The 13,468-nt window shown below is 45.5% G+C and overlaps 1 protein-coding gene across 1 annotated transcript in view; it reads right to left on the bottom strand.

The window, feature by feature from the left end:
• Positions 1-13,468, bottom strand: part of LOXHD1 (lipoxygenase homology domains 1) — a 154,534-nt gene that overhangs the window by 123,788 nt on the left and 17,278 nt on the right. The window contains exons 3-5 of the mRNA XM_027720002.2: positions 13,254-13,265; positions 3,124-3,204; positions 2,119-2,303 (exon numbers count right to left, since the gene is read on the bottom strand). Of these exons, the coding sequence (XP_027575803.2) occupies positions 2,119-2,303; positions 3,124-3,204; positions 13,254-13,265 (278 nt within the window). The remainder of the gene's footprint in view (positions 1-2,118; positions 2,304-3,123; positions 3,205-13,253; positions 13,266-13,468) is intronic.

Raw genomic sequence — 13,468 nt, forward strand, 5'->3', positions numbered from 1 at the left:
GCAGCTGACAGTTCACCACAGCACTCTGGGAATGTTTATCTTTCATTAATTATGGTTCAAGGGGAACTGCAACCTGAGATAGCAGAGCTAACCCTCTCTTACAGATTCAGACCTGCCACCTGGAAGGCTTCCAACCCTTCACCCGTGGCTCTGGCCCCAGCCCCGCTCCCCATATTCTCATGGGCGGCCGCGGGGCACCCACTGCCACTCAAAAGTGGGCTCTTCTCTCTGAAAGGTGGTGAGAACAGATGCCCTTCTGACAAATGCCTGGTTAAACCTTTTCTTTCGCCCTCGGGAGACAATCTTATTTGTATTTATCCTGTACGAAGCACAGAGTGAGCAGTTCTCGTCTGTAACCCAAAACCACTCCTCCAGAAGAGCGAGCACTCAGGAGTTGCTGCCTGGCTGGTGAAATGCAAAATTGTTCCAGAAATTTCAGTGGAGCTGCGCTCTTTTGTACCAGCTGAGGGTTTAGCCCACGAGTCCTTTCCTGCTGTGAGACAGGTGTTGAACAGGATGGAGGAAATCACATGAGTTCCCTTGAATCATCTCTCCCAGGCAGGGGCAATAATAAATTCAGATAAGGCGTTGTGTCATTTAAAGATCTATTAAGATTGAATGGTTGACTTCCTCCTCAAGAGAACCTCTCCTTAATTGTGTATTGCTTTGACTTTCTCCAGACCCTCCCTGCCTCTTAATTCTTAACATTAAGACTGTCCCTAACTTCTCCATTTCACAAACCAATTGGATGAAAAAAGCAGCAAAATACTTCAGAACACACAGCCCCAGCAGTAACTGGGTGGGTTTTCGGCAGATAATATCTCCAGACGTTATCTCATTCCCCTGTGGCAGCCACCCTGGGGATGTCTGCATTTCTAAAATGCTCCCACCTACATTTCCTGTCAATGAATATTATCTGTGCACACTAGTTCACACACAGTATCTTTTAATACCTACATATCCAACATGCCAAAACTGTTTTAGAAGGTTGTATCTCAGTAGGGCAAAATTACTTAACAATTCAGGGTCAATTTGGTTTATTGTTGCAGTGTTAACTTCAAACAGGACCTCAATAAAAATAACAATACTTTGCCCTTCTAGAGCATCTGTCAATGCTCACAGCACTGTATTAAGGTTGGCAACAAACTGGTTTCACCAAAGGGTTGCTCCTAAGTGGTTGTGTCAGCACATTATTGCAAGAAATCTACTACCTGTACTCAGCAAGATGAGATACTAGAAAAAGCACAAGTTTCTCCTTTTTAGCACCAAACTATACACCTCTCTTTTCCCACGGACCTGCAGCTGGTGGCGGGTGTACTTCAGTTCCATGCCCAAAACCAAGCTCCCGGAAAAGGAGCAGTGCACTGATGAGGCCATCAGGAAAACACCACTCGTTTTCCTCATTAGCACTTGCGGATAAACCGCTGACATCGCACCTGAGACTGGTTTGCTGGCTCCCCTTTCACATCTTGATCGCCTTCCCACTCACGTTACGGGCAGTATACATCACCACATGGCCTACACGCTGATACCAATTTGAGTTTGCAAGCTGTCCTGGCTTTGTTTCAACATCATTAGCTTAAAACCACTCTGAAAAACAGGCACCAGCTCAATATCGATATCATACACATACAGCAAACTAGCGCAGAGTTACAGCAAGAGGGTTTGTTTGCTTCTTTGCGGAAATTTCCTGCAGGACATCACCAGAGCCTGGAAACACTCAGTTTTATACAGGGGACTGAAACCATGCTGCCTCTTTGGATAGCACTCGAAGATACCAGGGTAGGATACCTCTCATCTACATGTGACCATTTAATCTAATTTAATGTTGTCGTCATGGATCCTTCAGTATTCAATCAGCAAGTGGAGCTTCTCCAAGCAGTGATTTATCCCACCCTAAGCTGTCAGATCTAACACTGGAAGAAGAAATTACCCTCTGGAGGTATTTTGCATCTTCCTATATCTCTCTCCACTGGCAATAAAGAAAACTCAAATCAGCTTAGACTATGCAATTACTTTTCATATAACGAAATCATCTCAAAGCAACCCTGTCCTTTCTTACAAAGCATGGGAAAGCCAAGCTTTTTTTTTTTTTATTTTTTTTTAAAAAAACCTTACTTTTGGGCACATCCATGGGGTTGAGGCTGCCGACGAGGTCTCTGACATACAGTCCATCCCCATCCTCCTTGCTCAGCCAGTTGTTGCAGGGGAAGTAGAAGCGGAGGTGGGGTCTGTTCATGTCGGTCACGATCACGCGGTCGAGGAACCAGCCCGCGTTCAGTCCAGTGTTGTCGTGCTCAATCCTAGAGGAAGAACAACCCTGGTTTTGGTGTTTTGATTAAGACTGGCCACTAGCACCGTAGATTTTGTGGAATGTTGTGTATTAGGCAGGGCTTAGAGCAACTATACACAGAACGCCTGTTTGTAGCCGTCTACCCAAAGTGTTTCAAAAGACTTACAGGAAATACAGGGTATTTTTTTGCAGGGTATTTTAAAAGTAACAGTATATTTGTGGATGGATATCATAGGTGAATCTGTGGGCTGTTACCTGCAAGGAGATGCACGCAAACATACACAGCTCTCCACGTTCGTTCAGCACATGCGTTCATTCACCTTGCACTTCATATCTAAAACATAAGGGACTCCCTTCCCACCCTGTATCCCTTCTGCTCTCTTCTCCCTCTTATTTTGTTTTAACCACCTCTTCACAGCTTTCTTTGTACTACTTATTAATTTTTAATTTTATAGCGGTTGGTCACATGGTGGTTAAACATTATAATCATCATTTACATGACACTAATTCAGCACAAGTGGATAGTAAACCCCATTTACCTCCACTGGGACATAAAAACAGTCCTAAACGTTTTTCCCCATGATTGCACATGACAGAAATACAATTCTTGGTGGGGAGCATGGATAGTTATAAGCAATACCGTAGGTGATTTCACGCTTCAGTTCAAATCTTAGAGAGTAAACAAGCTTTTACCACCCCTTAACTTCACCTTGATGGGAGCACGTTAACGAATGATGAATAAAACATGGCAGTGCTAAAACCTCTACAGCCTGTCATCCGATTAGCACCTCGCAGAGAAGGTGCTGTGGTAGCAACTGTTGCGCAGGTACCTTATTTTCTTTATTTGTCCGACGTTATTGGTTTTCACTCGGAACACGTCTGTTTTGCTCCTCTCAAAGGCCGTGCTGCTCCTGTAATGCACATGCATCAAAAGCCGTGGTGAAAAACCAGCAACCTTGTCAGCAAGCACGCGTGGTGGCCTGACAGAGCACTAGTGCTTAAGGATGAAGAAGTGTCATTCCTAGTACTGGAAAGGCCTGCTTTTCAATACCCTCTCTCTTGTGAGAAGTTTTGGATGCTTTAAGTCCTGACACGTAACAGATTTTTTCCCTTCTCGACCGCTAAGAGCCCTTACAGAAGCTGAGATGGAAGCTTTGGGGGAAATGCAATATGCTTTTCACCTCAAGTTTCCCACTCCCAGGCACGTCCTCTCCTGCCATCCTCGCCTCCAGACATCAAGCAGGCCCGCTCCTGGAGTTGGAGCAAAGGGGGTCCACAGCCCAGCAAGTTCCCTGTGGAGCCACAGATATGCCCAGAGCTCAGCCAGAGAGAAAAGCATCCAACCACATCCAACTTTACGGGTCCATCTCCCATCAGTTTTTTAACAGGTTCTAAAACTTGCTTCAGCGCTTTCTCCCGTGATTTGCATCTCACCCAAAGTAAAATGATGGTAGGACTGGGAGTAGTTGGACTTTTTTGGTGAAGTGTTAAGCATGCTGTTTGTATTTCACAGGCACAAGTGGAAAAGCAATATGAAGTCTATTGGCCCAGGTCAGGGGATGTAGAATTTAATTCTCATTTCTGCCTCTAGCCTGCGGCGTGATCCTTGGCAAAGCACCTCCATCCTTTTCTAAGCTCGTTCTTTCCACAAAAACACTATGAATAACATCAAAGCAAAGCCCAACCTTGCTCTGAAGACGCAGCCTCTCCCACCTGCCCTCCCTGGGCCGCTAAGCACGGCTACGGATGATTAAACACAGCAAAATCCAGAAGTCATATTAAAATGAACAAAAAGCCACAGCACTTCAGCAGCAAAAAGCCGCAGTGACAAGAGGCTTGTGCTCAGAAAGTTAATGAATATTAATACTCCCAGCAAGGAGGTTCGGTTTTGCTCCACATCACGTGTGCCTTGTTTACAGGTTATTTTGTGTTCCCCACACCCCCATGCCCAGCCTTCCTCCTCCTCCTCCTCCTCCTCCTGTTCCATTCTGCTGTTTCAAACACTACGCCAGGAGCATCACCCAAGTGTGGAAAGGCTAAAATGGTTAACCTTGCGAGAGACAATTAAACCCGGCTCAGCCTCCCCCAGCCTGGCTGTCGGAGAGAAAACAGCCAGTGAGTGCGAGGCAATTAGTCTGTCAGGCTTGAATGAGCATCATAATGACAGCAGCTTCTCCCCGCATTGGCTCCCGAGATCGATGCAGTGCTGCAGGCTGCCACTGAGATGGCACAGGAGTATTAAGTGAGAATAATCAGCCCCAAGCTTTCAGTGCACCAGTGGCTGCTGGTTTGTGACAGTCCCACCGCTGTGCTGGGCTCCTTTAGTTGCTGGGAGGGATGGTGGGGAGGAAACCTCCTTTTGGAGTGCATCTGAAAAGTGCTCACTGAGCAGATGCTTTGTGCATCCTGAAATAGCTTGGAGAAGCATTGGAAAATGTGACATAGTCCAGGACTCAAACCCCTGGGAAGTCTTGCTGGCGAAAGGTAGGAAGAATTTGACAAGTCTCTTCCCTTGAGATGGACCTGCAGCATCAATAGTACAGAAAAAAAAAAATCCAGTCCTTCCTTCTAGCGTGTTTTAGTATTGCCAATTACATGGGGAGAGAGTGAGTGAGGGAATATCTCACAGTGAGTGGCTATACTGAAATTTAGCCTGAAAAAAAGTAAGAGTGAGAGAAAAAGGGAAATTACAGCTGGGCCATGTCAGAGTCTGGTCCAGGCTGGGGCTGGGATAAGACGTTCACAGCCTGATTACTGTAAGGAGCTCATTACACAAAACAGTGCAGCACACTGCCTTGAACAGCCCAGTGACAAATAAAGAAGGAAAAAACCTGACTTGGAAATTGCAGCACTAAAGTTCCAACATTCAGGCTTGACTGGATTCAAACCCAGGGACCTTAGACCATAAGCTTAGTTAGTCTAAGGATCTGCTGAATTTCATGTGAGCACTATCATTAATCTGAAATACCAGGCCAAGGCAACAAGTGAAATACGTTTTGCTTGGATTTGTTATTTCACATATTTGATTGGCCTCACAGCTCTATTTTCTTCATAGTCTGTTGTAGCGTTTTTTCCAATTGCTTTGTAAGAAACATCCAAGGAACTTCGTCGAAGAGTAGTATACGAAATTCTCTCTTTTTTTTTTTTTGTATCTGAAGTTGTTTTCAGATTCTTTCAGCTGAATAATTGCCTGAAGGCTGCACTGCTCATAGAGCTGCAAATGTACAATGATTCAGAACACTTTGTCCCCTGGTTGGGTAAGTCACTCTGCTCAAAATCACCGCAAGAACTGGTGCATATTCAAGTGTAGTATTTATAAATCACTGCATCCCTCTCTTCTGCAGGCCATGGGCACAGGCAACAGACCCAGTGCTATGAGAGTTTTGCTACTACTTGGTGTGTTGACAGCAAGAAATTCTCAATGATGGACTTTTATATGCAAAAGTACATAAAATAAACATTTGTACTAGTAATTCACTTTTTTTTTCAAATAAAGTTGAATTAACAAGAGCAGATCCCACCACCTAAATGAAAGTCACATTTGAAATGGAAATTTTGAGTGTTTGTAGAAAATAGTCTTCAATTCTGATCAGCTAAGAACACCCTTTCTACTGCTGAGCTCTTAGGAACAGGGGGAATACCTGGGTACTGATCACAGCAGAGGCATAAAAATAACAACCTTCAGCAGTGATGGAGTAACCTAAACCAATTTAGCTTTGAATCCCTGCTTAACAATAATTTAAATTGCCTTTCCATTAGGTGTTTTACCTGAAAATGCTTTTTACACACAGAACTGCCTGAAAAAGCACTGTGGATGAAGGGCTGCACAGAAGCACTAAGTGTTATTGTGGATGTCAGTTCTAACAAAATTTTAAAGATGCTCCATTAAACCGTTAGAAAGAATCAGTTCTTGGTTGCATCTCCCTGAAAAGCTGCCCACAGGTCTGCCTGCTCCTGCCACTGATGTTTAGCAGCATTAGGAGGAGTTGGGTATCGGGGATGATTTCGAAGGTCGCACAGCAAAAACCATCCTGCAGCCTGCCACTCTCTAGAAAAAAATAAATGCTGTTGGGTTCACCTCAGCCAAAGCTCACGGGGGTGAGTTTCTCATGGACTACAGGGGGAGCAGCATAGTTTTAACGTATCATAGAATGAGATATTAAGTCATTTGGGTTGGAAAAAGTCCTTTAAGATATCAAGTCCAGCTATTCCCCCAGCACTGGCAAGCCCATCACTAACCCATGTCCCCAGGTGCCACATTCACAGGGCTTTTAAATCCCTCCAGGGATGGGGACTCCAACATTGCCCTGGGCAGTCTGTGCCAGGTCTGGACAACCCTTTCCATGAAGAAATTATTCCCAACATCTAGCCTAAACCTCTCCTGGTGCAGCTTGAGACCGTTTCCTTTCATCCTGTCCCTTGTTCCCTGGGAGTAGAGCCTGACCCCCACCTGGCTCCCCCCTCCTGTCAAGGAGCTGGAGAGAGCCAGAAGGTCCCCCCTGAGCCTCCTTTTCTCCAGGATGAGCCCCCTCAGCTCCCTCAGCCCCTCCTGCTGCTCCAGACCCTTCCCCAGCAACATTGCCTTTCTCTGGACTTGCTCCAGACCCTCCCTTTCTTGTCATGAGGAGCCCAAAATTGAACATAGGATTCGAGGTGAGTTAGAGCTGAATTGAGAAGGACAGGAAGGAAATGAAATTTCTTCCCAAAAACACAGAATGAACCCTTGTCCCTCCCCATATATTTGCAATTGCTGTAGTGGGCTCTCTCCACATCCTGTTTTCATGCAGCATTTCCACTTCTGTCCCTCAGGCAGCACTGTCTGAAAAGGTGGCAGGAATGAACACTAGGCAATCCCTGCTGTTTTGCTGGCTTGGAAGTACAGACAGCTTTGCTCATCCTCAGGTTGTCCAACGTACATTATAGGCTGGGTGAATCTGTGTTATCAGGCTCTGGATAAGATGGCAGCTTGCCAGAAGATGCAAAAACTATCTGAAAAACGCTGACAATGTGTTGCCCTCATCCTCCTGTTCCTCCCTACACATCCACTATCGATCACTCCTGGAGAGAGGACACTGGCCTGTGCAAATTTACAAACAGCCTAACTGCAAAAAACCCCATACGTTCAAACCATATTTACTCTTAACACAGAGTTCCAATAGCAGCATCATTAACCTCCTTCTTGGAGCAACAAATACTCCAGGGAGTTTGGTCTGCAAATATTTAGCCGAGACTGCTGTCATGAGCTGACAACATCAGTCAGCGGGTGGCTGGAAATACCACGAGGCAGCACACGTCCAAAAACACTCCAGATGGAAAAGAAACCAGCAGAAAAGCACAGCCACTGTGGATGTCTCTGTACCAAGGACGTTATTGACCAGCAGAAGAAATCCTGCTTAAGCAGAAAAATCAGTGAAAAAATGGTCCTACTTGAAAGGATTTGATTGGATGAGTGTAGTGGTTTGAACCTTGTTCTCCCCAGAGGCTAAGAGAAGTGGTAGACCCCAAGGGGTGGAAACCCCTGGAAGTTTTGAAGTTCTGCCCAATGGGCGCTCCTGCAGAAATGTAAACATATCACAACCAGACCGGAAAAGAAGAGTTGTAGTTTGGTTGTAGGAGAGGTGGCCATGTTGTAGAGCCACGAGGAAGGGGCTCTGAGCCCCTTGGGGCCTCTGGCCCCCTCCCAGCCCCTGGCTGGGGGCTGCAGGGACCTGGAACAGCATAAAGCTGGGCTAGGTGCCTGTAGTATGCCGGGAGATGTTTTCTCCATGGGCACAGAGCAGCAGCCGACGCTGACCAGAGAAACGGTGGCAGAGAGCCAGAGATAAGAACCTGAACTGAAGGAGCAGAGAAGCAACATGCAGCACTGCAGAGGAGACTCCTGGAAGGAGAGTCGAGGAAAAGGAGAGCCAGCAGCTGAGAGCTACAGAGTTCTTGGGGTAAGACTGATACCAGATCCCCAAAACTCCTTTGAGACCTCCTGGAAGGAGGAAGATGGTGGACTCTTACTTGAAAGAGCCTTGAAGTGCGACATGCACTGTAGAAAGGAGCTAGAGAGCTCCGAGAGGAATGCAGGGGGAGTTGACCTTGGCTCTCCCCCCTTGCACTGCTGCCACTGTGGCAGCCTGAGAGACAGGGCACAGAGGCCCTGCAAGAGATACCAGACCGTCACGAAGACTCCCCTGTGTCTTCGTGATATGACGTGGTGAAACGACCTTGTCTGGGGTTACGAAGTCCATGGAAGACCCCCCGGTTGTGAGGCGATGGGGCTGGGGGAGCTTGAATACCTCCCTCGTGGACGCTGGCAGAAAGCCAGCTATCAGCTGCTGCATGAGATGAGAAGAAACCTGCTGCCTTAGAAGATGCTGCTGCTTAAGGACTGGAAGGGATCTGTCCTTCTTTCCCTCCTGGACTTTTATTTGGAGGGGAGAAGAGATCTGATCCATTGTAAATACATATGTCATGGTAGAGATAGTTGTGATCATGTGTATAATGTATTATAATATTTATTTGTACAGTCATTGTAATATATTCCCTTTCCCCCACTTTTGGAGTCTGGTGTGTTTTGTCTGGAAAAACCTCTCTCACATTAGGTTGAGATGTGGGAGGGGGGATGGAGCTAGGGAATTGGATTTTGGGACTATCTCAAACCATGACAATGAGATGAACTGCTCTGGGGTGTAGCAGCATGGTGACACCCAGGAATCAGACAACAGCCCAAATCCATGGAAGCCTGTGTCTGAACTTCCCCTGAAACTTTACAGGTGCACTGAAACAGCCCCTGCCTTATCCATAAGCTTTACAGGTACAGATTTAGACAGCCTTAATGACAGACATCGGGTAAGTGCTCCTTCACTTTGTACTGCAAGGAGCAGCAGCATCTTAATACCGGTTTTTCATCTTTGGTGGTGTGATATGCATAAACAAAATAAAGCAGTGGTGTTTAATCTAGATAATCTTGGCTATGCTTTATCACAGAATTCTAGGATGGCCTGGGTTGGAGGAGGCCTTAAAGATCATCTTGTTCCAACCCTCCCTGCCATGGGCAGGGACGTCTTCGTTGTCTGCGGTTGTCTGGCTGTTTTCTGGAGAAGCTGTGTACAAAGCAAACACTGCCAGTGACAAGACTGTGAAGTTTCCTCATCATTTCCCGATATTAAATTACATTTTGAGTTGCATTCACTTTGCCAAACTTGGGGGTGAATTTTACTCTGCTGAAAATTTTCATCCCATTCCCAAGGAGGAATATTTTTAAATTTTTCACAAGAATGAGCTCATGCACTTTTAAAACTTATATTAGTGAGTTGGGATAGGGGCAGGATTTTGAGCAAGACAGGATGGTTGAGTTTTTTCAAGGAAGACACCTTATACTCATCCTGTGGGGAAAACTGGGCATGTTTTACAGTCTGAAAAACGCTGCTGACACTTGATCAGCAGGGACCTAGGTCTAGCAGCTGAATTCCCTAAAAAGTCTGGCTATTTTAAGCAATTTACTGTTTTTCTCTCAAAGGCTTGACCTTCCTTGTAGTTGTACCACCAGCTGCTACTTGCGTAGGTGCCGCTGGATTTATACAGAGGCCAATTCTACAGGCTTCTGTATTTGGGTTGTTCAGCGCTGCTATCTAAGTGCCGTCTCAGGTATTTTGTTCCTGAAATGCTAGACACAGGCTAGGTAATAAGCCTGAGCAACAGAGGGACGGGGGGGGGGGGGGGGGGGGGGGGGGGGGGGGGGGGGAGGAATCCCACCTAATCTCTTTTTCAGAAGGGAATGTGCCGTCGCTTAACGCCGCCGTCCCAGATCATTAAGTCTTCAGAGCGCACTGCAAGTGCTGCAGATTTGTATGGGTGTAAATCAGAGCACAGTTAGATACATAAACAGCTTTAGGATGGGAAACATCCCGTGGCATTAGAGGAAAAGCACTGCAGCTCATCTCTGAAGAAGCACTTTGGGAGGAATGTGAGAATCCTTCCCCCACCCAGCACTTGGGGTTCATTTGCTTCCTAGCCTGAACAGAACCTTCTGTACCAACTATCTAACCCTTCCTAACTTATTATATTAACTACTCAGAGTAAATAAGCCTGCTTTCCTCTATTTATTTATTTATCCCAGAGCCATTAAACAACAAAATCAGATCTTCTGCAGCTGGGGTCGGCTTAACTGTATCAGAGCTACAAAGACTACCATCCTCTAAAGACCATCACATACTTACTCTGCAATTCACATGTATTTGCTGGCATTAGGAACAGGAAAAGCGCTGTATAGCCAGCCAAGACCAGGTAGAAGAGACTGCCAATTAAAAGTATTCAGCATCAGAAATTTAAAAAAAAATATTCCATTGTATAATCCTCAAATTCAGTAAGAAGCCAGCTGTCACCAATTATCTCGTCTTCCTTCCAGATTGCCAGAGCTGCTAAATCTTCTCTTTTCCCCCTTTTTTTTTCCCCTCAAAGGAAAAATCTCACCATGAATATTAATTGCAGTTGTCAAAAGCTGGACCAGGTAAGCCTGCCACTGAAAAGTGGCTTCATTTGCACTAGCAAGAAATATATAAATTTGGACTAAACGCTGTGAATGAGCTGGTGGTGGCACTCCCAGATGACTTTTGTGTTTGTTCCTTGGCCTTAACCTGTTGGAAAGCACATGAGCATGGAGAGAGAAAATATTGTGGAGGATCAGCACTCCTTGTTCAGTGTTGGACCCCAGAGAATCAGTTCATGCCTGTAGAAAAGGTCTTGGAAACTGCCAAAATGTTACCAAGCAATGCCTTGGTGTTCAGGCGTGATGGAGCCAGTGGAAAGAAACTAATTTGTGGTACTGCTTTTACCTTCTGGCTGAGCTGTGGCTGGTGCAGGGTGGCAGGTGGGGAACTGGAGAATTGTGTGAGCTGGGTTTGAAAAGGGATTTCTCCAAGAGCTGCTGGGCCCAAGAGGCACTTCGCCAGCACCCATCCACCACCTCCAGCAGCAGTGTTACCATCCCCCCAAAATGACAGATGGTGACTGCAAAAGTGGAGTCATTCTAGTCCCTCTCAGGCCCTAAAAACTACCTGACTAAACCTCCTTGCCTAAATAAATCACAGAACCATAGAATGGTTTGGGTTGGAAGGGATCTTAAAGTTCATCTTGTTTCACCCCCTGCCGTGGGCAGGGACACCTTTCACTAGACCGGGTTCCTCTGAGCCCCATCCAAGCTGGCCTTGAACCCTTCCAGGGATGTGGCAGCCACAGCTTCTCTGGGCAACCTTTACCAGGGCCTCACCATCTTCATAGTCAAGAATTTCTACCTAATACCTAATTCAACCCTGCCCTCTGTAATTTAAAGCCAATCCCCCTTGTCCTCTCACTCCATGCCCTTTCTTGTAGGCCCCCTTTAGGTGAGCATGTTTTGAGTGCTGCCACTTCCAGAACTGATGTTCCTCCTGACAAGTCAGGACAAAGATTTGTGCCTTTCACAGTTACCTTATTGCTGGCCAGTGTTAGAAACACATATTAATTCATGTCTTCCCTTTACCACGCACGACACAAAGACCTGAAATGTCATGTATTTCACTACCAGCACACAGTCACGAAAGAAATAAGAAAAACCTATTCTAACCAGAAGCTGAAATGGTAGTACCATCTTTAGGCAATGCATGATATTTTAGCTGTCTGTCATACATGAGGAAATGTAAGCTCCCATAAAATGTCATGCATTTGCAGTCATAGGTGAACTCGTGTAAACATTTAGTTGAAAGATGCATGAGATTCCATCCTTTTGCCATATTAACAAACCTCCACAACAAGTTTTGGGGGGCAAACTGACTACTTTATGGTTTGCATCATATTTATGAGACAAGACTGTCAAATAAGCTTGTCTGCAGACACTTCTACTTCCGGACTACCTTTTTTCTTGCTGTTCCTCAATGAAGCCCTGCAACGTGCCAGACTTTGCTTAGAGACACAGAAATTTTGCTTATGTTTGGGAAACCCCCTGTGGAAAGCTGTAGTTGCAGTTCTAGCGGTCACCTCCTACGGGACCACTTTTGAGAGCCCTGAACTGCAGAAGGTTGCCTTCCCGTGCCTTTCATCCTTGCTTACCACATCTCAGCCATCTGCTTTCTGCAGCAACAGGGACCAAGACCAAAATGCTAACCCAGCTCTGAACAAGCTCTGAGTGCTGCTGCTGCAACCTCAAATAATCCCTGCGTGTCCTTTCTTTTTTTTTGTTTCACAAAGTGAAAGCGGTGAGAGCAGGAGGAAAGAGCAGGCATTAACCAAAGTGCCTGTACAACCAGTAGCTTGTTTAAGGCCACAGCTGATTGACAAATCTGTTATGGAGGTCTCTTGACTTCTTCTCTAAAGGGCATACAGTATACATATATATATATATATATATATATATATATATTAAGTTAATATTTGGATTCTTTCCATAGCCACAAGCAGATGACCACTTTCCCAGTGAAATGGCTATTTATGTAAATGCCGACCACAAGACTCCCTGGAAAGCAGCCCTTGCTTTGATGGCTTTGCCAGACACTACGAGGCAGGTTTGGGTTCTAGAAGCTCTTTCCTCAGCGGAGCTGCTGCTGCTCCCAACTCTGTCACTGACCTGCTATGGTTCCACATCGTCTTTTACCTCCTTGCCTCGGTTTCCTTCTCTGTTAAGCCAAGGAAAACAGAACTTCATTTTGTAAGTTCGTTGTGAGGTTTGGATGAAAACCACAGAATAGAGACAAAGCATTTTGTACACATATATAATATACAATCAGGAAGCTCTCCCTGATGTTTCTAGGGATTCTGGATAATAAAACTCCTTTGCCTAGCTCTGATTTCTGAATTTAAAATATGGCAAACAGGGCTGAAATTTCATGTATTTTCTTTACCATTCCCATATCATTTTCTTTACAGACTCTCATGTTTGAGTTGTTTCACTGGGAAGAGAAGCTCTTTTGAGGGTAAAATTTAAAATAGCTGCAGGTACCTCTTGTCGGTGCTGTAGAAATGGAGAAAATGTGAAGTTACCGTGTGACATTAGCACAGGATCAATAACTTTGAAACATATTTTCAAGAAAACCAAAACAATAAGAACACTGAAAAAACTGATACACACAGCCTCTCTTACACCCTGTGGAGAAGGGATTTCTGCTTTATCTTAGTGCAATTGCCTGGCTAAGGAGAAATTAGTACATGCAGAGC

Source organism: Pipra filicauda, unplaced genomic scaffold, assembly GCF_003945595.2.
Source record: "Pipra filicauda isolate LSUMZ 115617 unplaced genomic scaffold, ASM394559v2 scaffold215_size1667880_pilon, whole genome shotgun sequence".
Taxonomy (NCBI): Eukaryota; Metazoa; Chordata; class Aves; order Passeriformes; family Pipridae; genus Pipra; species Pipra filicauda.